The sequence below is a fragment of the Nothoprocta perdicaria genome, unplaced genomic scaffold, assembly GCF_003342845.1.
Source record: "Nothoprocta perdicaria isolate Ctin4 unplaced genomic scaffold, notPer1 scaffold_46, whole genome shotgun sequence".
NCBI classification, from domain to species: Eukaryota; Metazoa; Chordata; class Aves; order Tinamiformes; family Tinamidae; genus Nothoprocta; species Nothoprocta perdicaria.
This window is the reverse complement of record NW_020455710.1, coordinates 2,091,301-2,113,143: the sequence shown is the minus strand read 5'-3', so window position 1 is coordinate 2,113,143 and position 21,843 is coordinate 2,091,301. Positions and strand designations below refer to the sequence as shown.

Genomic DNA, 21,843 nt, shown 5'->3' with positions numbered 1-21,843 from the left:
AGGATCTCAGAGAGCTTGCCTGAGCTGTTAGTGCCACAGAGTTCATAGAATCATAGAATCATATGATTCATAGAATCATAGAATCATAGAATCATATGAGTTGCTTCCTACTTATTTCCATGGACTTAAGTAGATCGCTAAACAGGGTGAGAGAATCTCCTCAGACATTTTAGATCCTACTGGACCAAAGCACAAACCTGACTTTGCTCAGCAGTATTTGCTCTTTTACCATAGACAAGAAATGGTGCAAAGATGACCAAAACATCACTCCATGTTTTTTTTTTTCCCTCCTTTCTCCTCCCACCCCAAGAACCAAGTACACGGGATAAACCAATCCTGCTCTAAAACATTCCTAGTTCTGGAGGAGATGCTGTGATCAAACCTTCCCCCTAACCTAATGCTCCATGGATGTATCATCCTTGAGGGAGGTGGAAAACTGGTGGCAAACCCAGAGACCACAACAGCAACCCTGTCCTGACGGCTGTGCTCTCTCTCGCTCCCAGAAAGAAGGTTTCTCTTGTCCTGCTCCTGGAATCAGGGAGTTAACACATTTGCATCCTAGATTTATCGCCCTGTCCCTGGGAGAAGGCAAGGCTGAAATGAAACTCTGAAACCTAGTTACGCTGGATGATAAATCAAGATGAAAAGAAGATGACAGACTCTGACTGACAGGCAGCTCTGAGCGGAGAGGCAGCGCAGGCTCCTGCGGGCGCTTGCAAAGCCCCTGCTCCCACTCTCCTCCACTGGCGGAGCAGGAGGAAGGCAGAGCCCAACGGGTCATTTGAAGTCACCCTTAGTTGCTGCATCAGCTGCTCCTACATTGCTCCTTCACCAGCAGGATGCAGTTGGTAAAAACAATGCTCTTTTTGTCAGTAAACAGCACAGAGTATCTCAGCAATGTGCTTCAGGGATGAAAAAATATCACCCCACAACAACCCTAGACCCTTTCCAACCCAGCACGCCACTGGCCGGGCTTTCCAGTCACCAAAGCACTGAGGACACTGCACTCATCCCATCTCCTGGTCTCTAGAGCTTTGAGTATCCTTTTAAATGAGCCTAGGGAATAAAAAGAGGGGAGATGCCATTAAGAGAGAGTTGGGATGTGTTATGACCTCCATTCAATTGCCTTTCCCTACAGACATCTCCTCCCATTGCTGGGGAGAGAAACAGCAGCTCTTGCTCTCGGACAAAGTGGACCTTGGAGGCAGCTCCTGTCCTGCTTGACTCGGGCTGTGTTGCTTCAGAGACAGACAGCTCTGCTATGTCTCTTGCAGACGAAAAAAAAAAGGATGAATATGGATGAGCACACATCCAAATATCAGAACCCTCAGAAAATATGGGAGTCTGGGGATATTAAAAAGCACATTTTTGTGAGCTTCGATAGAAATGTAACAGAGCTACATAGAGAAGCAGGGCGTATAATAGAATGGCAACATTATCCTCACTAAGTTTAAATATTGTTTTGCAGCATCAGAGCAAATACCTTTGGAAATGATAAATGCTGTCTCATGCTTGTGCCTCATTTCTCTGCAAAACGGCAGTTGCAGGAAGAGAAAAAAAAAGAATAGTCCGAGGCTGAAACACTCTTTTTTTTCCCCTCCGATCACAGGAGATTCCTAGAAGAGGAGGAGCTGATGCTGAGCATGAGATCCTGGCTTAGCTCTCTCTGTGTGCCCCTAGCAAGACATTACGTTACGGCTGTAAGGTGTTTTACCTGCTGGCCCTTGCCTCTTTCTCTCTTGGCATGTAGAAAATAACGGGAAGACCCTAAACTGCTGGGAAAAAGCTGGAGAGAAATGTGCTTTTACACAATTTGGGAAGAGCTGGGCTGGCAAGGAGGATATGAGCTCAGGAGAGAGGCTCTGCAGAGCTATGGCTTTGGATAACCTGTGATCCCAGGAAGGGGGGCCAAATGCTGATACAGCCTCCCAAGTCCAACAATAAACTCTCACCTTCAAAGCACCGGTCCCTGTTAAAGGCAGGATGGCTTTACTGGTTCTGGAAAGACAGAGGCAGGCGGCTACATGCCAGAGAACAGCAGAAGAGTTACTGGGAAAAAAAAAGGGACAACAAAGGCCACATTACAGCTACTTGCACATCAAGAATCCGAAAAGTGGAGACGGGGAGGAAATACTTGTAGATCCCTTCAACCTCAGTTCAAGTCAGGTCCTCTCCAACCCTGCCCCTACTCTCCTCGCACCAGGAGAGCCCAGCACCACCACGTGTCATCCTCTCCAGCAGTCCCCATCGCCTCCCGGCAGCAGAGCAGCCCTGCTGCCCTCCCTGCACGCGGAGCCGCCAGCGGGAGCGGCGGCAGCGCCATCCGTCAGCGCGCGCCCGCCGCGCGGCAGAGCTGCCCCGTCGAAGCGGAGAATCAATATGCCAAGAGATAACGATAACAAATCACCCTTTCATAGTGCCTGCCCGCTGGCTTCCCTTTTCCATAAGGAAGGAGGGATTCCGGGAGGAAGGAATCTTTGGGAGCTTCGTGGGCTGTTCTCTGTAGAAGGACTCCAAGGAAGAAGCTTGTAGACTATAATCCAGCTTTCCCCCCGTGTTAACCTTGGTCTTAGACACCCACCAAATCACAGCAGACCCTCTTAAAACAGAGGAATGGACTTCCTCTGCTTCAGCATTAGGCAGCTCTTTCAGGAGAAGGCACGAAAGCCAGACGGGCTCTTGTGCACATACTGAACTGCACAGTGCCACGTCAAGACAATTTCACCCTCTGCATCCCGAGCTATCGCTTGGTTTGTCCATCACTATGATTGATGTCTTTCCTTTTCCAGGCTGTTATCTCCCTACCTCAGAGCCAGCTGCCACTCAGGAGTTCTCTGGACAAACTTAAGAGCCCAGTGGAGCTCTCCAAGTTGCCAGGTGTTAAGTTTGGCTTAAGTCCTAAGTCCTGGCTGAAGTTCACTGTGCTAGCAGAACAAAGCAGCTGAAATGAAGATATTCATTCTTAAATTTAGAACTCAGTTACTCAGTTTCTCCCGCAGAAACATATCCTGTCACCTGCTTATGACCTCTCACTTTCTAAGCTCTGGAGCAGCAACTGATAAATTGGTCCAGGCTCCAGAGGAAGTTTCTACATGAAAGGATGGTAAAGGGATAATATGAAGACCAGATTTGCCCCATCAAATGTGGGAACTGGAGTAGTTTAGGATCAGACTAGGCAATGACTGAGCCTGAAGCATCGTCTCTGGGAAGATGAAGGATTTATGAGTGTGGAGACTATGGGGAAGCAAGATGGATCTGTTTGTAGAAGACAGCAATTCTCTTGAGAGAGAGAAAAGAAAGAAATAAGAGGAGAGAAATGACTTCCCAGAAGGAAGTTATCAGCTAGGAAAAGCTGTGGAGCATCACGAGGGCTAGGTCCTGGTGGAGGGCAAGGTCTTGCGGGAACAAGCTCCCTGCCCCAAAGACTCTTGCGCAGTCTATAAGGCTGCTCCTACAGCAGGGGAAGCACAGCAACATGTTGGGTACTTTATGATCCCTGAGACATGACACAACTTACCAAGAAGGCAAGAAGGAAGGTAGCTTGAGAAATGGAAGCGTTGTGGCTCACTGCACTGTTGCTCCCCATGCTGTTTCACCCACCTTGCCACGTTCTGCTGCTCCCTGCTGCAGCCCTCTCTGACATTACGGTTGGACTTGATGACCCTGAAGGTCTTCTCCAACCTTTCCGATTCTATGAATACTGCTGTCCTGGCTAAGCAGAGCCCTGCTGTAAAGAGATTATCCTTCTGCTTTTTTTCATGGTTTGGGGTAATGTTTGCTACAGGATAGCTCAGATTTACAAATAACTTCCCCGCCCTGGTAACAGCTCCTGCTGTGCAACTCTTGGAGCTACTCTGCTCTCAGTCCACGTTTTCTGGTCTCCGTGGACATCTACATACCAATAATAGTTCATAGGGAGAAAGAGAGCTCTGTATTTTGGTGTTCATCACGATGCTTTATGCATATGGGAAGACAAGAGCAGCCAGGGACGTCTGTTTCTGCTGGAAATTCACCCATATAGTTTATTGTCCTCTCCCCTTCGGTCACCGTTGGCTTAAGCACCGTAAAGCTTTTACAGCTGGGACTCAGTTGAGAGCTCCGAGCTCTGCTACTGACTTGGTCTATTAGCTTTGATAGTTGCTTTCCTCTTCAGGCTTTAATTTACTCTTCCATGAGAAGGGAGTATTGCACACACTAGTGTGGCTGCGAGCCTGGCCGAGGGCCTTGGGAAGCACTGGCTGCAGCATTCCCATGTCCCATGAAACGTGGGTGCTCTGCAGCCTCAGTCTCACCTTCTGCATCCCACCTCCAACCACGTGCAGACAGTTTTAATGGTCCCAAAAGCTCCTCCTTTCGTGCTCTGAACAGCGAGCCCAGCCCTGCTTGCCAGACTCCTGCCCTGAAAGCCTGTGTGGCCACCGCGCTCCAAGCGTTGGTAGCGGAGCAGGGACAGGGGCTGCGCTCAGCCTGGCGCCTCCAGCTCCCCCTCTGCAGCTCCGGGCCCATCCATCCGGCTCCAGGGCTCTTTTCAGGAACACTGACTCCTCAAGCAGGGGCTCGGTGCTCCTGTCCACTCCGTGTGTCGCTCTCCATCTGCATCCGAAGGCAACGAGGCACCTTCCGTCAGCCGGGCGCCGCCTCAGCCCGCTGCAAGCACCGCTGCAACGAGCTCCTCAGCTGACAACCCGAAAAGCAGGCATGACAGAAGCACTGCCTTTTAACTAACGCTTCATAAATATATTCACTTCTCTTAGTGAATTATTTACCCCGGGCTCTGGCAGCAGCTTTCTCTGCTCAAAAGGGATATAGGAACTTAAAGTAACTTTGTGGAAGGTTGTCGGTATCCTTAAAACAATCCAACGTGCAACAATGTCCTGATGTGCAGTTCAATTCCATCTTCCTTGTCACTCCCTTATGTTCTGCTCCATGAGAGGAGAGGGCCAGAGGTCTAATGGGTCCTTCCATAAACTGCTTCATTTTTAATCTGGAAAAGAGGAGTCCAAAGAGTCCTTGAGGACTGCGGATACTGGAAATCCAGAACTCCAGAGAAGTGTCACACTCCCCACTTTAATTTTTACAGTCTATAGTTAAGGGAGAAGTATAGTATAGGCAAGGGAGAAGAGCAGAGGCACTTACGCTGGTCCACTTGAGCTTGGCTAGCTCTGCTAGCAGGGACACCCAGAGCAGCTCAGATCTGTTCCCTGCAGCTTGTTCCCAGCACCTCCCAAGCAGCTGGAAGGGGATGCAGCTCCACACACGCTGGCTGCTCCTCTCGTCCTTCCTCACTTCATCGTACTGGGCAGGAGGGAAGGGCTGGGCAAGACATTAAATTAATGAGGGTTGGTTTTATACCTACTGTTTGGGAAGGGCTGCAGTTAGCAGGATGGATGGAGCACAGTCTAACTAGGCTACAGGGAGAAGGAATCGAGCGCGCAGCAGCCCAGCCCCTAAGTTTATTCCTCTATAAAATGTCTCTTTATTAAAATACAATACTTTAATAACTACAATATAACATCAAGAGCAGCACATGGAGCAAACATCCTAAGCGGGAACCGTCTGGGAACATTTGCCAGAGACTACTCAATAACAGCAGCAATAATCACTCTGCCACAATCCTTAAAGCCAATAGTCCCTGCCTATAGCAGGGGATCTCGGGCTGTAACAGGCTGCAGTTAATCAGGTTACCTGCTTACCACGGAGCAGCCCAACGTCTGCTGCTGAGCTCCACCAAGCCCTGTCCTCATCATTCGCTTCCCTAATCCCTTCTGCAGGGACTCCCTGCAGCACTCGCCCCTAACACCATCTATTGCATTGAGATTGGGGAGCGGGGGAGAGGAAAACAGCTAGATAGCAAGTCTCTAAAGGGAGCGGTCTGTCATTACCAAAGACATAAACCCTTCAGGGGAAAAAACAACCAGGAGCCTCCTGAGCAGCGAAGTTTCAAATCCCCACAGCTCAGTCTAACCTAGGCATGGCTCAGTCTCAGTTTCCTCTGTGAGGAAAGAGAAATAACTGCTGGGGGAAGGAATCCTTGCCATCCCAAATCTCCCACGTTGGTGACATGGCCACCATGTTTGGCTCTTGGGTGTGCTCTGAGTAGTGTTGCTCAAGCACTCGTTTTATCCCTAACTCAAATCAAGGTCTCACCTTAAACAATCTGCTTTGTTTCTGGCTAAAGCCCTTTCTCCGTTGAGGTAGGGCAGGCTGGCTCCCCATCACACCCCTTGGGTGTCTTCCCTTGGAGCACCCAGGTTTCCAGAGGCAGCTCGGACACCAGCGGTAGGCGTGGATGGACAAAGCAGGGAGAGGAGATTTTGTGGTTGGACATGGGATAGGAGGTTGGTGTCATCAAACCCTCACACACTGCTGACTCCGAGAACAGGATCACTAAGCGCAGAGAAGCCCTTTAATTCACACCCCAAGCACTAAGTTCACACGCTGGCCCTCACCATGCGAGGCAGCAGTCAATTCTGCAGACAAGCGGGGAAGCCGTCGCTCTCGGGAAAGCTGCCACTGGATCCACCTCTCTGGAAGCCCTGGCCCTGCTCCCATCCCCTCTCCACCTGGAGATGCACATCCACCCTCTGTGCTCCTATTAGTCCTGACAGCAAAAACGCCTCTCCACGCCAGCCTTGTTTCCAGATGAGCTCTCTGGGTTCAGGAGCCCCAAAGAGCAGAACTCCATCTGCTTGGGCTCTCAGGCAGTTTGGCACTTGAGCTTTCGAGCTCCTCCTTCAGTGCTCTCCTTCTCAAGACTTGAGAGGCACCTCTCCATGCTAGTCCCCCATCCCAGGATGGAAAACACAAGAGGGATCCTCCCTACATCCAGCTGCATCTCCACAACCCTTGAACTGCCTTGATGTTTCTTTCCAATCCAGCTCCTGCTACTCGAGATTTTTCACCCAGGGACCGAGTGAAATGTTTCTTCCCCACGAGGTGGGAGCTTCGTTAGGCGACGCGCAGCTCGCGACGCGCGCAGGGCTCTGCAAAGAGGCTGCTGACATTTGATTATCGCTTAGACGGGGAGAAGGAAGAGCAGCAACTTTCAAAGGCAGGGCTGACACTGCTACAAACAGGAGCAGAAATGACCTTCACACACAGCTAGCTCGCTCTGCTGCCAAGAACCATCCTCTCAGCCACTGTCATCTTTATCTCCAGTACACCTGGGGCAGTGCAGTCTTACATCAGCCACTGCTGCTGCGAAATCCATGGGCTCTTCACCAGGCTGGGGAAAACGCTCTGTAAGGGGTGGTCCTGCAGGGGAGAGAGGCTGGAATGGTTTCATAGCTCAAACAGGAGGTTTGGTTTTTCAGGTAATGATGCAAAGCACGGGTCAGCTTCCCGGGCACAGGTAAACTGAATAACCCTCTATCTGTTTGGGAGGAAGATGTTTTTCAGCAAAGCAAACAGCTCCAGCATGAGCCCTGCTGCTCAGAGCCTTGCAGAGAGGGAACCACCTTCAGCATCACCGGGCTAAGCCCAAGCTGAGGGAAGAAAAGAGACAAATTGCAGCAGAAGAGCCCACGTCTGGTCATTTCACGTCAGAAAAGTTCAGGAGACTAGAAACACAGACCAAAATCTTCCATCGGGGTCTTGTCTAAGCTCTCTCTCCAACACAAGAGCTCAGACCCATGTCCCAGCACACCCAGGTTTAACTTAGAGCCCTGGTTTTGGAGACAGGACATGATGGGTGGTGTGAGAACGTGCAGGAAGGCAGCTTGTAAGTCCGAACAGCGCCGGATCCATCCTTAGCCCGGGATCTGCAGTGGAGACCGTTAGAGTGTTCCCTGCATCACAGGGCTTCTGATAAATAGTCCTTCCTAACAAATCTATCCCTCACTGTACACATACGGAATCCATTGCTCTAAGTTGCCACTGAGGTACTGCCAGAGTCATTAACTATCATTATCTGGGGCAGCTGGTCCCCAGTGGGCTGATGCAGGAATCAATCAGGCTAAAGCCTGAATTTCCCTTGTGCTTCTCCAAATGCTGCTTTTGTCCCTCTCCATCAAGTGACAAAAAAGAGGCAGTTTGCCTTTATGGCAAGGTTTAGCAAACTTACACTGGAGAGAGAGGGCTAAAAGGAAAGCAGTGGAGGACCTGACAGGCACCAGGTTGTCACAGAGATGGGATGAGATCTGACTGATGTCTCTGCCGGGAAGGAGGAGGGCCAGGTGTTTGGAAGCGGGCCAAGGAGCTGAGAAGAGATTACTTTTTACTTACTTTAATATCCCTAAATGAGATAACCTCTTTCTCTGAAGAACATGGGGGCTTTCAAGCCTTTCATGTGCTCAAACAAATTGGAGAAATCCACTTTCAAGATTTTCACATCATCCAAGGTCAGCAGTCGTTAACTCAAACTGCTCAGTATCTGAGGCTCTAGGGCTTAAAATCCAACCTCATTTTCTTGGGTGACAAGTGCTTAACCCCATCTCAAATATTCTTGGGATCAGAGAATCTCTCTTCCTTCACAGTGACCGGCAGCCATTTCCAAAGAGAACCAGGGCCTTCCAACTTGCACAAAGTTACATCTTCCCCAACGGAGGTCAGGTCAACTAAGCTCATGTGTGGTGGTGGGAAACAGTCTGAGAATCATCTCTTCCCCCTTTTGCAGGTCAGTGATAAGCATAAGCAGCACTAACCTATGCTAGAATGATGCAGACCCTTCAAACAGGAGACTTCTACTCTGCTGAAATGCTGCTAGTGCTGTAGTAGCCCAACATCAGCTCTCCTGTTTGGGTTACACACCGTTAGGTGAACCTCAACACAGGCCTTCATAAGACACACTTGCACCTCTCAGCCTTGAGCCTTTAATGCAGCATATCCTGTGCTAAAGCAAGACTCAGGGAAAAATGCAAGAGGTGATAAAACAAGGGAGGAAAAAAAATCTTAGAGAAGCCTCTTTTGTTCTTAGATCAAAACCAAGGTTTTTCAAAACCTGTTGTTCATATGCTGAGATTTGCTGCAGAACAGCAACTAGTGGTTAATGTATTTAGACCAGGCAAAGGACACCAATCTGAAACTCCTCCCTCTCTCACACATAAATGAAGCTAAAGTTGTATCTGCCACAGCAAGTCTGATCAAGAAGAGTGCTAGTTTCACTGAGAAATTTCATCCCAGAAAAAACAAACACATCTTTCCTGATCAAAGATTTATCAGGCCTGGCCAATCCTCCTTGAAGAGGTTGTTTTGACAAGCATGTTTCCAAACAGAAAGAGTCTTGCCAAAAAGATTCATCAATAGCATGACTCAGTTCCATCTACAGCAAAGAGGTGGGGGCTTGCCAAGACTCACCTATCCATCTCATCAGGGAGGTCATAATTTGTAGATACTTTGTCTTCTGCACATTGAAGAAGGTGAAAGGACCCAGAAGAAGAGTGAACACTGCCTGGAAGGACAACAAAAACATACATTAAAGAACAGAAGTCCTGCCATTAAGACAAATTATTAATAAAGTTAAGCTTGCCTTGAAATTTCCCTTCTGGACACATCTGTTTGTCACTTTGCTTGCTTTGTTGCTGAATTTTACAGCTGGTTTGGCCGAGGCACAAGGGGGTCAAGCAAGTTGCTCGGTATCAGAGAACAAGCCCCGGGCAGAAGCAGAGAGCAGGATCCTCCTGGCTCCGAGCCGCTCGCTGTCACTGCTGCGGCTCGCCGCTACTGACACGTTTCTGTACGAGCTCTCAGTGCAGTTTTACAGAACATTAAATATTTAACGGTGGCATCTTTGTCCAGTACATGCTCAATTTAGGGCTGGATGGCAGTAACTGTGACCAGTCTGCTTGCATTAACATCGATGGGTGAGATTTGAGGTGTTCTAGGCTGAATGATGATGGAAACGGGGCTCTCCGGGCCATTTTTTTTCAAGCTTTAAGTTGCATCTTTTATGGGAGGAAGTTTACACCACAGCAGTTAAGCTACTAACCGGGAAGCTGAAACGTTTTGCAAAGCAAAGAAGAGCAAAGAGCAACTCCCTTGTTTAACATGAACCTTATTCAACGTGGAAATCAAAGATCCTCTCAACTATGGCAGTTCCCTCCTCACCGTCCTCTCTTGGACATCTGTTTAGAGACCGATGGGTGATGGTCTCCATGCAGCACCATTACCCTGGGGGGCTGCAGCATCGCTCCAAAGTCCTAGTTAGTGCAAGTGGAGAAGAGGAAGAACTTTCCTCCATGAAGACGCTAGACCTTGACTGAAATCCGGATGAGGATGGAGAGAAACCAGTAGGACACTGCTCTGGTGAGGTTACCTGCACTGGGGAGACAGCGTTACTGAACAGAGCTCTCCCCGTGACCAAGGGCACAGCACAGGTTGACAGCTCCTACCATCATGGACTACACTAGCAGATCCCATCAGTGAGACAGCAGCATCCAGAAGACCACAGCACATGCACAGATTTGTTCAACATCCCAAAGGGATTTTAAAGACAAATATTAAACATTAATATTTACACATTGCTCTTTTCGATGACATCTTAAAGTAGTTCCCCCAAAAAGGTGTCACCAGAAGGGAAGAAGGGAGACTCAAAAGGGCAGGCCACAGAGCCTCAAGGTCTCCGTCGACGCCGGCGCGCGCGGTGACAGCACGGAATCCAAGCTATTTTAAGATCAGTCCAACCCCAAGAAACCTTTCTTCGAGACGGTCTCAGAACATCTGCAAGGCAAATTGGAAACTCCTCGCGTCACAAGTATTCTCAGACGACCAAGATAAGATCAAGATAAAACCAGAGAGGGGACCAGAGGAACAAACCCTTGGCTCCACATGTCACTTGGTCAAGACGTGTTCTGACCCGGGGCCATCATTTGCTTCCAACTTTGTTTTTTTCTACTTGCAAAAGAAGGACGGGGAGTGTACAGAGAATTCCAATTTGTGAAGCAATTCGGGATCCTTGGAGTAAACTCTGAAACCACCAAGAAAATACCACATCCCAGGCATAACTGACAAAACTAAGAGCTAAAACAGCCTTAACCATTAAGACACAGTTTTAATACAGAAGCAAAACAACCAGCTGCAAGTTGTCATTGTTGTCTTCTCTTCCTCCACGTTTTCATCCTTTAGGGTTTGCGCACAGATTGCTGTTATGTTCTAGGACAGGCACAGACCCTAAAGGACCATAAAGGATGCACAGACCCTAAAGGATTCCCCTTCTGAATAAAAAGACAGGTGAAGGTCAAAGACTCAGAGCAAACCAAAGCAGAACCAACTCTACAGCTGGAAATTATACTCAAGTTTGTAAGAAGCTCCTGGAATTGGTCTGATGGAACCAAGCGTGAGATGACTTCAAGTGCAACAGAAACACATATTACCCTTTCCACTCAATGCCCGTTAATGAACCAAGATGGGTATCCAAAGATCAATAGGAATGATGCTAAGGCCTGGAATGGGATGAGGCTGCACTGCTTTGCAGAGATTGGTGCCAATCATTTAAGAAGGGAGGCCATGGTACACACTGCACTGCTCGAAAGGAGCAAGGCAGAGCGTAAGAGGACATCAGACAGCAAGATTCACGTCATTTTGAGGTGGAATTGTGCAGAGCTCCACAGGAGCCAGCACAGGACAGGAAAGAGGAGTCAATTCCTCACCATCTGCCAAGAGGAGAGGGGCGACAGCTCAGTCCCTTGATGAGAGCTGATCTTACAAATCCTCAGAGGCTTCCTGAGGCCAGGCAGCCTAACTGAAAATGCAGCCAAAAAGGGTAAGAAAAGACTACGATGCTTAGAAGGAAGGTACCTACTGTCCCTGCCTCGCCATCAGGCACCCAACCGCCCTTCCTACTCTGGATTTAGTTTCACAATTTCTCCCCAGGGAAAAAAAAAACAGGTCCCAAAAAGCACATGGGATAAACACACCCCCAAACCTCTGACTGCTGCTTCCTAAGCTCAGGTTTTCCCCAGTGGGATACATTTACAAACTGTGCTTCATTACATGGGCAATTCAAACAACCTGAAACCCGTGCCAGTTTGTCTTGTCGAACCTCAAACACACAGAGCTCTTGCAGATGGAGAGTTTTCCAGCTCACCACTTGATCTAGCTTAAAATACTTCCTAGGAGTTTATCATTCACTTCCTAAGCCCCCGCACATTAACCCAAGGCAGAACGAAGAGTGTAGCTCAATTAAAGATGTGCCCATCACTGAGTCGGTTTTCAAGTAGGTGTATGAGGCTGATTTATTCATTTATTAATTTAAACGAGGCAAAAGAATCCTTCCTTTGGCTATGGAGCAGCATGAGCTCTACCGAGCACTGTTTACATTCACAGGAGGGAGGGAGGGACACCTTGACTATTCCTGCACAGGGTTGCCTATAAGGGACATTCCCTCATTTCTCTCCCAACCTCCTCCGTTCCAAGGGAAAGGCCAGACACATCCCAGGCCGTTTGCAGCAGGAAATCCATACAGAGCAACATACAACCACGACAGATGCAAAAAGCTTTACCTGGCCTCCCACCTTCCTTTCTCAGGCAGAGAACGCAGCGCGTCACTGTCTGAAAAGAGCAGCGGTTTTGTGGCTTTTACCGAAAACTATGTTTCCAGACATTAAAAAACCCACAGAAGCTGATGAGCACGGAGAGCACAGCAGCAGCTTGTCAGCCTGAATTACACTCCACCTGGCAGGCTGGCAGGAGCCACAAGCAGCAGCCCAGCTGGCTCAACCCGGGCAGGGTCTTCCAACCCGCTCCCCTCCGAAAACGGAAGGCAGGAGGCAGCACAGGGGCCGGGAAGGCAGCGCGGGAGCCGGGAAGGCAGCACGGGAGCCAGGCGCTCCCGGCCTCCCTACCTGTCAGCTCGTGGCATCTCAAAGCCGAGCGCCGCCCGAGTCTTCTCGCCCCGGGGAATCCAGCTGGGCCGCACCAGAAATACGGCTCTGGAAGGATCCTTTATTAAAGCTCTTATGTTAAAACTTGGTTACGTAACTTGGTTTATTGGTTTATCTCTAAAAACAAGAGTGAGAGCGAGTGTTATTAGGACATCTGGCTGGTTTTATCAGCTTAGGTTCAGCCAGGACTACCAAGAGAGCTCTCAGCTCCTCGGTCATGGTCACCTAAAGCCAAGGGTAATTCTGGCCATATAAATATGCTTTATGCCAAAGTAAGAGGGTTGTGTTGACTAAGCAGGCTCTTTATTGACCTGAAGGTACTTAAATCACTCTGGACCAGTACAGTTCAATAGCCTTCATCTGCTTCCCAGCATGTGGCTTTTATAAAAACCACCACCACCAACAACAAATTCAGCTCAGTACAATTATCATCCCAACCCCAATCATCCCAAAAGTACAATTATCATCCCAAACTTTGTTGATTTGTGTACTAGATGTAGTAACTACAGCCTTATGGCTGAAACCTGCATATATTTGCAAGAGAACCAACTGAAAAATGGCTTCATTCATAACTGCCACTAGAACTTGCTCATTTTCAGGCTCCACAAACCCACCTACCAGAACGACATCTGCATTTGGTGCTCACTGAACAGTGAACCTACCATTTCTTGTTGATTTAGAGCCTGGAAGCTCTCTCAGCCAGACCGAGTAGAAATAGGGTATTTGCAGGAAGCAAATGAGACAACAAAGAATAATTTTATTCAATGGAGCAGCCACCCAAGAGTAGAGCAAAAATGAGAGTGTAAGATTATTCAGACAAATCCATTCAAGCAGTGGAAAGCCCTATCAACATAGACTCATCAAGGCTCAAACATCAGGCCAAGGATCCCTCAGTCTAATACGAAGAGAAATTATAGTGTTCTCTCCTTAAATGTTGCTTTTGAGGCTGTGTTTCCAGCTACCCCTTCCCTTTCTCCTGCCAGCCTTCCAAAGCCACCACACCAGGGCTCATCTCCCAGATGGACCTTCCTTGGAAGTCCTCAGTTGACCTTGAGAGAAGTGCCAGCCTCTCACACAGACTTTATTTCAGGACAATATCAACTCTGCCTCTCTCAGCCCCACAGCCCTTGCCCTGCTAAAGAAAAAATAAAAAGAGTACTACAAATGGCTTAGCTCTAATGAGCAGCAAGCTGACAATTAAATAGGAAGAGTCACCGGTTCAATACAAGGGATGACTCAGGTAGACTTGGCCATCTTGGCTGGAAAGCTCCGAGTTGAGTGTTCACAAAGGTCCAGGATTACAGGTTTGGAGCATTCCTAGCAAGGCAAGGCTTGACAGGCAGATCTAATGAACTAGCCTCTCCAGGAGGAAGCTCGCTCTTTGATTCACTGTTTGGAAGCAAGGAAAGTCTCCTTGAGCACTAGGAAAAAGCAGACATTTCAGACACGCTGTCAGGAGCGGCAGTTCTGACACCAGCTCTGCTTCTGCAAGATGTCCCCGAGCTCGGAGCCCCTTCACACTGCAGATGAGTGCTGGAAGGGACGGAGAAAACACAAAAAAAGCAAAGCCAGGCTGTGCAAAGAGGGAGATCAGACGAGATGTTACATGAGCCAGGGACGGGCTGCTCTGTTCCCATGTCAGGTGCTCTCCTCTAGAGTACATCTGAGGAGGCATCCGGGAGAAGAACTTGATTGACCAAGACTGACACTAGTCAGAGGTTTCATCCCTGGCTGGAGGCTTGAAATGGAGCTACTGTCTTCAGTAGAGTCGTTTCTTTTGAATTTGTCTTCCTGAAGCCCACTGGTGTCCTCAGGGTATTTTTAGGACTGCCTTCGGACAGAAATGTTTCCCTGCTCTCATTTGCTGCTCGGAGATATGGAAAAATGAAGCTCTGAGACATCTCAAAGCTACTAAGAGGCACACCAACACCCACCAGCAGTCTCTGACGCTGCTACAACAGCTCCTCTACATCCACCTCAAACCGTGGCAGCCGCTACGCTCCCCATCAGCGACCCCCTCGCTCATGCCACGGACTTCAGCTGAAACCTGACAAGGGGAAAGGGTCTCGCGTGTGGCGCGGCACCCCGCTCTGCCATCCCTCCTCCTCCTTCGCTCACCGTGACCGGGCCACGTTTCTCTCCCGCATGAGCTCATATCTCAAGCTAAAGAGCCAGATGGCACAGCACTGAGGGCTGCGATCCAAGCTTGCTTGGGTAAAGCTTTACCCCTCGCAGTGGACAGTACAAATATAAATATAGGAAAGGAGTCTGATCATCCAGGATGGAGCTTTTTAAGAGAGCAGGAAAGCAATAAAAAAAAATAACAATAAAGCTGTAGATCTGCAGCCTCTTAAGGCTGGAGGCTGCTGCAACAGGGGCCACGCTGACGGTGAGTTATAAGCAGACAAGGGACTAGGAAGCTCTTAAAGTTGGTTGAAAAGAGATAACCCAGCAGCAGAACAAGGACTGCTCATAGATGCTGGGAGGCAAGAGGGAGTTTAACCTCCCGATGCCCCACAGAGCAAGGAAGTCGCAGTGGAGGGAGCGTGTGGGCTGCACACGAGCAGTCTTTACAGACAAACGAGGCCGGCTGCACTGCGAGCAGAGCGGGCATCCAGGGCCACAGCAGCTCTGCTTATTACCCCGCAGCTCTCGGGATTCGTGACTCGCACGCAGCAAACTGCTGGTGCTGAGGAGCTCTCACCCACCTCAGTCCTGAGTCTTGCTGCATGGGGAGCAGATACCCCCCAAAATTAAGATCTCCCCTGCTTCAAGGTCAATTTTGGCCGAGGAAACAAGTGGCATTTTGTCCCTACAGGACCCCAAGCCAGGTGCTTCCTCTCACGATTCCTTTGCCACAACACTGGATGCTCTCCCAGTTTTCATGCTGGTGTTTCCTCCAAGATCAAGACCTTCTGTAAGACACAGAAAGCAGCACAGCACTCTCAAAGCTACTTGTGTTAGTGGATCTGAGCACGAGCTAGAGATTTCCAAGGCTCTAGAGCAGCCCCAGCTGATTGCATTTGACTGCCCACTCAGAAGACAAGTGCTCATTTCACAGCCAATGTCACTACAAGTTTTGATCTCGCTGGGCATCTGCCACGCTAAGGACTACATGGAACCGAGCAGCTTCTACATGCAGCTCGAGGAGGTTGGGGTACATGGACAGAAGGGGTGGTGCTGTTCACCTCTCCACACCCCGTTGTGGGGTTGGGGATGGTTTCTGAAGTTGACCCCTTCCGACGCGCACTAGGAACTTCTCACTTTGGAAGGAGCACCCCAAAACAGCAGCTCTTTCTCCTCTTAAACTGAAAGGAAAAATTCCAAGCACAAAGTGTTTTTAGAAAGTCATTCGACGCAAGGGTTGTGGTCCCTGGCACGCACGGGTGCAGGAGCACAGCCAGCAGCCAGCTTGCATTCTCTGGGGTAAATCTACCTCCATAATCACTTTTTTCACAAACAGGAGAAGATGGAGGCCTGCATTATCCCCGCAGCGACTGGCATCTAATTTCTCATCGTGGGAGTATTTATGGTGCAGCCATTTGCAGTGTCTTGTAATCACTTTAGGGCCTCCTTGACCCCTGGCTACCTCGTTCTCTGCATCTTCTAATTGCATCCAAACGATTGGGAGGGAAGCAGCACAGTGGGGAGATAAGGGAGAGCTCCGTAGCCGGTTGGTGACACTTGGAAGGACGGCAGAGAGGCGCAGAGCCAGGGCTGCCTGCACCTCCCTCCCATCCCAGCTCGTTCCGGCCTCCCGCTGGCTCCCAAACCGGAGCCTTCCCCCCATCCCGGTACCAGGGAGTGTTGTGGAGGCCTCCCCTCCTTCCCCAAGTTGTTTCCTGTGGTACAAGGGACACACGAGTTCCCTCCAGAAGTGCAGGGATTTGGTATCACACAGACACTGTCCCCAATTCCTGCAGGTCTCCAGGCTGGGTACTGGCAGCTAAAACTATTTATATTGATTCCAAAAGCCCCTGGGTCAGACAGCTCGAAAGCCAGGGAGACAGGGACTCGTGTGACACTGATGGACAGCAGGCCCTGCAAACATGTCAAGCTGTGAAGCACCAGGGTTAGGAGCTGCTTTCTGCAAGGATGGTCCTTCCTGAAGGCCACCAGCCCCTCGGGTGCCACCACGGCAGCTCCACCACGGAGCCACTCCGGACTCGTTCCCCCATTTATCACAACTCCGGGGAACAGAGCATCGTCCCTCTCACCACGCATTGTCACAGAGGAGCTGTGTCCCATGCTTTGTACCTCCTTGGTGGCACAAGGCTGCGCCGCCCGCCCGGTGCAACAGGCTGCGGAGATCAGCTCTGCAGAGAGCATTAGACCGACTTCAACCTACAAGCTAAATCCCAGCTGCATTATTTGTATTTATAGTCCTGCTTACAGAAGCAGGAGCCACATGTGGGATTTGCTGATGTAGTCCAAAAATCCACATTTTTGGACAAGAGTGTCAGTGATCTCACCCAGAGATAAAGCGCAATTTAGGAGGCTGTTAGGAAGTTGCACACTTATATCAGCACATGAAGAGATACTACCCTGTCCAGAGCCCTTCCTTGCATTAACTTCTGGCAACACTTAAGAGTGGCAAAGGTGTGCAGTTCTGCAGCCTGCTGCTTTTCATCTGCTTAGTGAAGAATTGGTGACAATTTCAGGAGAGGCAAGAACGGGATTGCTGCTCTACTCAATGAAAATGCTCCTGCAAAGTCAGGTAGAGCTCTTTAAAAAATGAGTGTTAAAGCACTGAAAAAAACACACTGGGAAACATGCTGTTGAGGAAAAAGCTTGGAGTGAGGCTCCCAGGGGACTGCTTAGCCCATTTCACAGCTCTCCTCCAGCTCTAGTTTCTGCTACTACTTCTGCTGTCACTACCACTGCACAAGGTAACAGTGTGCAGAGAAAATACGTTCCTGACTTGTTTTTTAAGCAGTTCCCATTTGTGCAGTGAATGGGTGATTGTGAACGGACACCTGTTCTGACATCTGCCCTGTTTGGGAGAAAAGGGTCTTCAGTGTCAAGACTGAAAAATGCCAGTGTTGGGTCTGCCCAAAGGAGCTCACTCCAAAGGAATTTGATTTAGGAAGAGGACGGATGGGTCCTCTCTTGCTGGGGGTGGCTTTGCTGGCAGCAAGGGCTGCAGCTGGGGCCCCCCAAGTGGCTCAGCAAGGTCGTAACTGCAGAGCGTGCGCAGAAACAGTCACATCTAGGGCTACTTCTTACCCCGAGGTGCTCCTAGGTCTTGCGGGTGGCCTCTGCTGCTCACACCAGGCTTCTGGTAAAGATTGGTAACATCTGCAACACATCTGGTCAGACAGGAGACCTGTATCTGTGCCCAGGAGCTAGCACCCTGGCCCTCTGCACAGCCCTGGCCACCCAGCCAGGGGAAGGACCGGGCCTCTGGTAGCCTGGCTGCAGAAAAGCTCAAGATCGGGCCAAGTATTGACACAACCCAAGCTCCATTTAAGAAAAAATACTTCTCATTGTGGAGGAAAAGACCTGCTCTACATAAAAAAACCACATCCCAGGCCCCTGTGCTATTGATTTCTCTGCAAAAAGAAACACCCTAATCCTTTAAAGCCAGTAGCTTCAACGCCCATGTGGCTGCTCCTGCACCCAGGGACCATCTCCCACCCAGCCCTAGCAGCAGGGAGGCTCCTTTTCCAGCTCACCCTTCCTCCCTTTGAAAGGCTGGGGGCTTGTAAGGAGAGCAACCAAATCAAACACCAAAAGCAGAGCTCTTGGGGCAGCGCTACCTGTTTATCCTGCGCTTCCACATCTCTCCTTCCTGCCACTCCTGCCAGGCTGGGAGGAGCCTCGTGCTCACGGGCCGCTTCCCAACGCGAGTCCCTTCCATGCTCCAAAGGTAAAGGCTGTGGGAAACACTGCAAAACTGCTGGTTTATCCGTCACTGGCAGATGATGGGTGAGCACTAGAGAGAATTTATCGACCAGGCGACGGAAGAAGAATGGGCCGGGATGAAGGAGGCAGGATTTATGCCGTATTAACAAGGCGTTGTGCCAGATTCAACCATATTAGACTCACAATAAGAAGGAGCTGAGAACTGCCTTCCTCTTCCACACCCAGACCCCATTTATTTTAAATTAACTTGGCTCCTGTCTTTCTTCAACCACTTCAAAGCAAAGAGGCAACTTAACTGACCTCACTTATTGGAACCTCTCTGGATGAGAGACACGAGAAGACTCCAATCAGCTCGCGAGACTGGGCTTTTGCCCAGAGCTGTATTTCAGAGGCATCTGCAATAAACATAGTCAGGGCAACTGATATTTATGCTCAATGCAGTGCTAATTCCTCTCTTGCCACAGCAATGGCTCAAGCTCAGATGCTTGTACATACAGAAATGGCACAACATGCCAGACTCTCAATAGAGAAGGCTTTCAGAACTGGAACTATGCATGAAAACAGCATTTTTTGGGTACATTTGTTTCTATTTCCACATCAGCATCATAATAAACCACACCAGAGTATTTATGCTAGCGAAGAGCACGCAACACCTTTGGCAAGGTCTTAGAAATAACTTCTTATAGGGTATAGAGGACAATATGCCACCAGGGTCCCGGTCCGGCAGCATCCTTTCCATAAGCTGTGGCAACCTGGAACACAACACCGCCACCGTTGTGCAGGTGATTTATTTAAACAAGCTGCTGGCTTCCTGCCAGCAAGGTAAACTTCCATCAGCTTCCCTTCCTCCCCGCCAGCTCATCCCGGAGCATCCGCAATCCCTCCTGATGGATGCGCTGGGAAATCGGCCCTCCCTGCTCTGAGCACCTGCTGCTGAAGCGGCTCCTTCCCCGCCGCTGGGTCTCAAGGTCTCCAGACACCGGGACCTGTAAGAATAAATATCCAGGAGACAGCAGCTGTGACCCATTTATGAGCGGATGCTGCCGCCGGGCACAGCTGAGGAAGGCAGGACACGGTGCAAGCGCTTGCTGCGAAGGGAACAAGTGGGAAGAGGCAGGTGCCCTTGGAAGATGCAGCCTGTTTGCAGCGCTGCTCCTTGGTGGCAGGGGACAGCCTGTCCAGCAGGGCTGCCCACGGCCCCCCACGCCAGCTCCCCTCGTATATTTGCTGGGAGGTAAAAGGATAGAAGCCACGGATCAACCTGAGCTGGAGACAGAGAGAGGCTAAAGCTCACCTTGTGCAATGCAAAAAAAATTGCTTGCTCTCACTAGGGCAGCTTTAGGTAGATGTGTATTGAGAATAAAGTCACAGGTATCTCCACAGAGATCAGAGCGTGCACAGGCGCTCTGTGGTCGGAGAGATGCCAAGGAGAGGAGAGCGCCCGTCTGTGGAGGGATGGGGAAGGAGCCCGGGAGCGGACCCAGGACACGGCCCCACGCGCAGACAGACGGGATCTACAGCCTCACTCAGCAGCTCAGCCCCCACGTTTACCCATTATGTCCTGCTGGCACCGAGGTGTCCTCAGAGCACCCCACTGCCCCGCTCTGCTCGGCGATCAGAGCGCCAGGCTGGGTGACATTGTCCCTTCCTGAAGCGAGCGGCGAGCGCCGGCCAGCCCGCTCCTTGCGCTCGCCGCACCAGCGCGTTTCCAACCGGGATAATCTCCATCAGGCCATCTGCGCTGCCCTGTCCGCCCGGCCCGCGCCCGCTGCGCCGCCTGCCACGCTGCAGCATCTGCGAACCTGCAGAAGCGCAGGCTGCGTCCCGTGCCCGGGCAGCTGAAACCCAGCGGAGGCTCAGACACAACAGAAGCACCTACAGCACGGCGAGGGCCACCAGCAGGGCCCGTGCCAGCGCTCCTCCTCGGCAGCACCGATACCTTCCCCCGGGAATCCGAGCCGTTGCCTTGCCGTTCTTGGAAGGCACCGCGTTCCCACTTGCCAGAAGAGGAGGGCTGAGAGGAGCACGGAGGGTTTAGCGACAACGGCGGCCGCGGTGCAGAACAGAACTGCCGTTTGCCAGGTCAGGGACGCGTTTTGGATCAGGCGCTCTGGATGGCTGCTGAGCCCCAGGATTTAATCTCCTATTTGCTTTCTAGAAACAAGGACTATCAAGTCACGGTTCTACATCAGAGCAATATGGATTAGAATACAAGGAAGTATTAGGGAATTATTATGATGAGAGATCTGAAACTTAAATCCACTGCCCCTTTCCCTCAGTTTGCATGATGCTGGCCTCGAAAAACATGATAGGGAAGTGTCTCTGAAGCCAAATCCTCGCCGAGAGGACGCTGCTCTGCTCTTAACTTGACCACTAAAACAGCGAGGGACTCGGGAGTCGCTTCAGCTGTCGAGGACACGACTGTTGCGACTGAACTGCAGAGAAGATAGAAAGCCATCGATCTGCTTTAACTGTGATCAGCCCTTGCCTTCAACAAGGTCACGGGGCCATCCAACACATGCCTCTCTCCTATCCAGTTTACCCCATGTATTCCACAACCCTGGAATAACACTTCACAGCCGGCCTCTAAATTCCACCCAAGACCCCAAGATCCAAAAGAGACGTGGGGAATATCAGCCACAAGTGATGGACCAGGACCAGAAGCATCTTTCAGTAATTTCTTGCACTTGCCTCCAGCTCTTTCCTTGGCAGGCCTTTATTTTCACAGCCAATTTACAAACAAGCAGCAAGGTAGCCATTTGCTCACACAAAGGTTAATAGGGGTCCCGTGGTCTCTGAAGTCTCTGCAGTTGCTCTTAGGTGTGAAATTCTGGAGCAGCAATAAAGATGCTGCACAGACAAGTCTCCAGAGAGGGATTTAATCTGTTTAACTATTCTCATTATATACCTAGTTTTCAGCTTCCATTCACAGCGATCAGAGGCGAGACAGCTTCCAGAGGCCTTTTTGCACATTAAACCATGAAATGGGATTTTTACGTCAGTCATTCTTTTTCTCCCCGCCTTATCCAGCTTTAAGAGGCAACGTTTGACACGGTTATTGTGGAAAAGACGACAAGGTGCTTGGGCAGAAAGAGCTGACAGGAGGGAGGCAGGACAAATCTTTGGCAGAGCGGTGGCACTTGGCACAAATGAGTTCCCA

At 50.1% G+C, this 21,843-nt stretch overlaps 1 protein-coding gene across 1 annotated transcript in view; it reads right to left on the bottom strand.

Annotated features, from left to right (window-relative positions):
* TMEM104 (transmembrane protein 104) overlaps window positions 1-21,843 on the bottom strand; it is a 40,448-nt gene that overhangs the window by 4,246 nt on the left and 14,359 nt on the right. Inside the window, exon 9 of the mRNA XM_026046905.1 lies at window positions 9,295-9,388. Within this exon, the coding sequence (XP_025902690.1) occupies window positions 9,295-9,388 (94 nt within the window). The remainder of the gene's footprint in view (window positions 1-9,294; window positions 9,389-21,843) is intronic.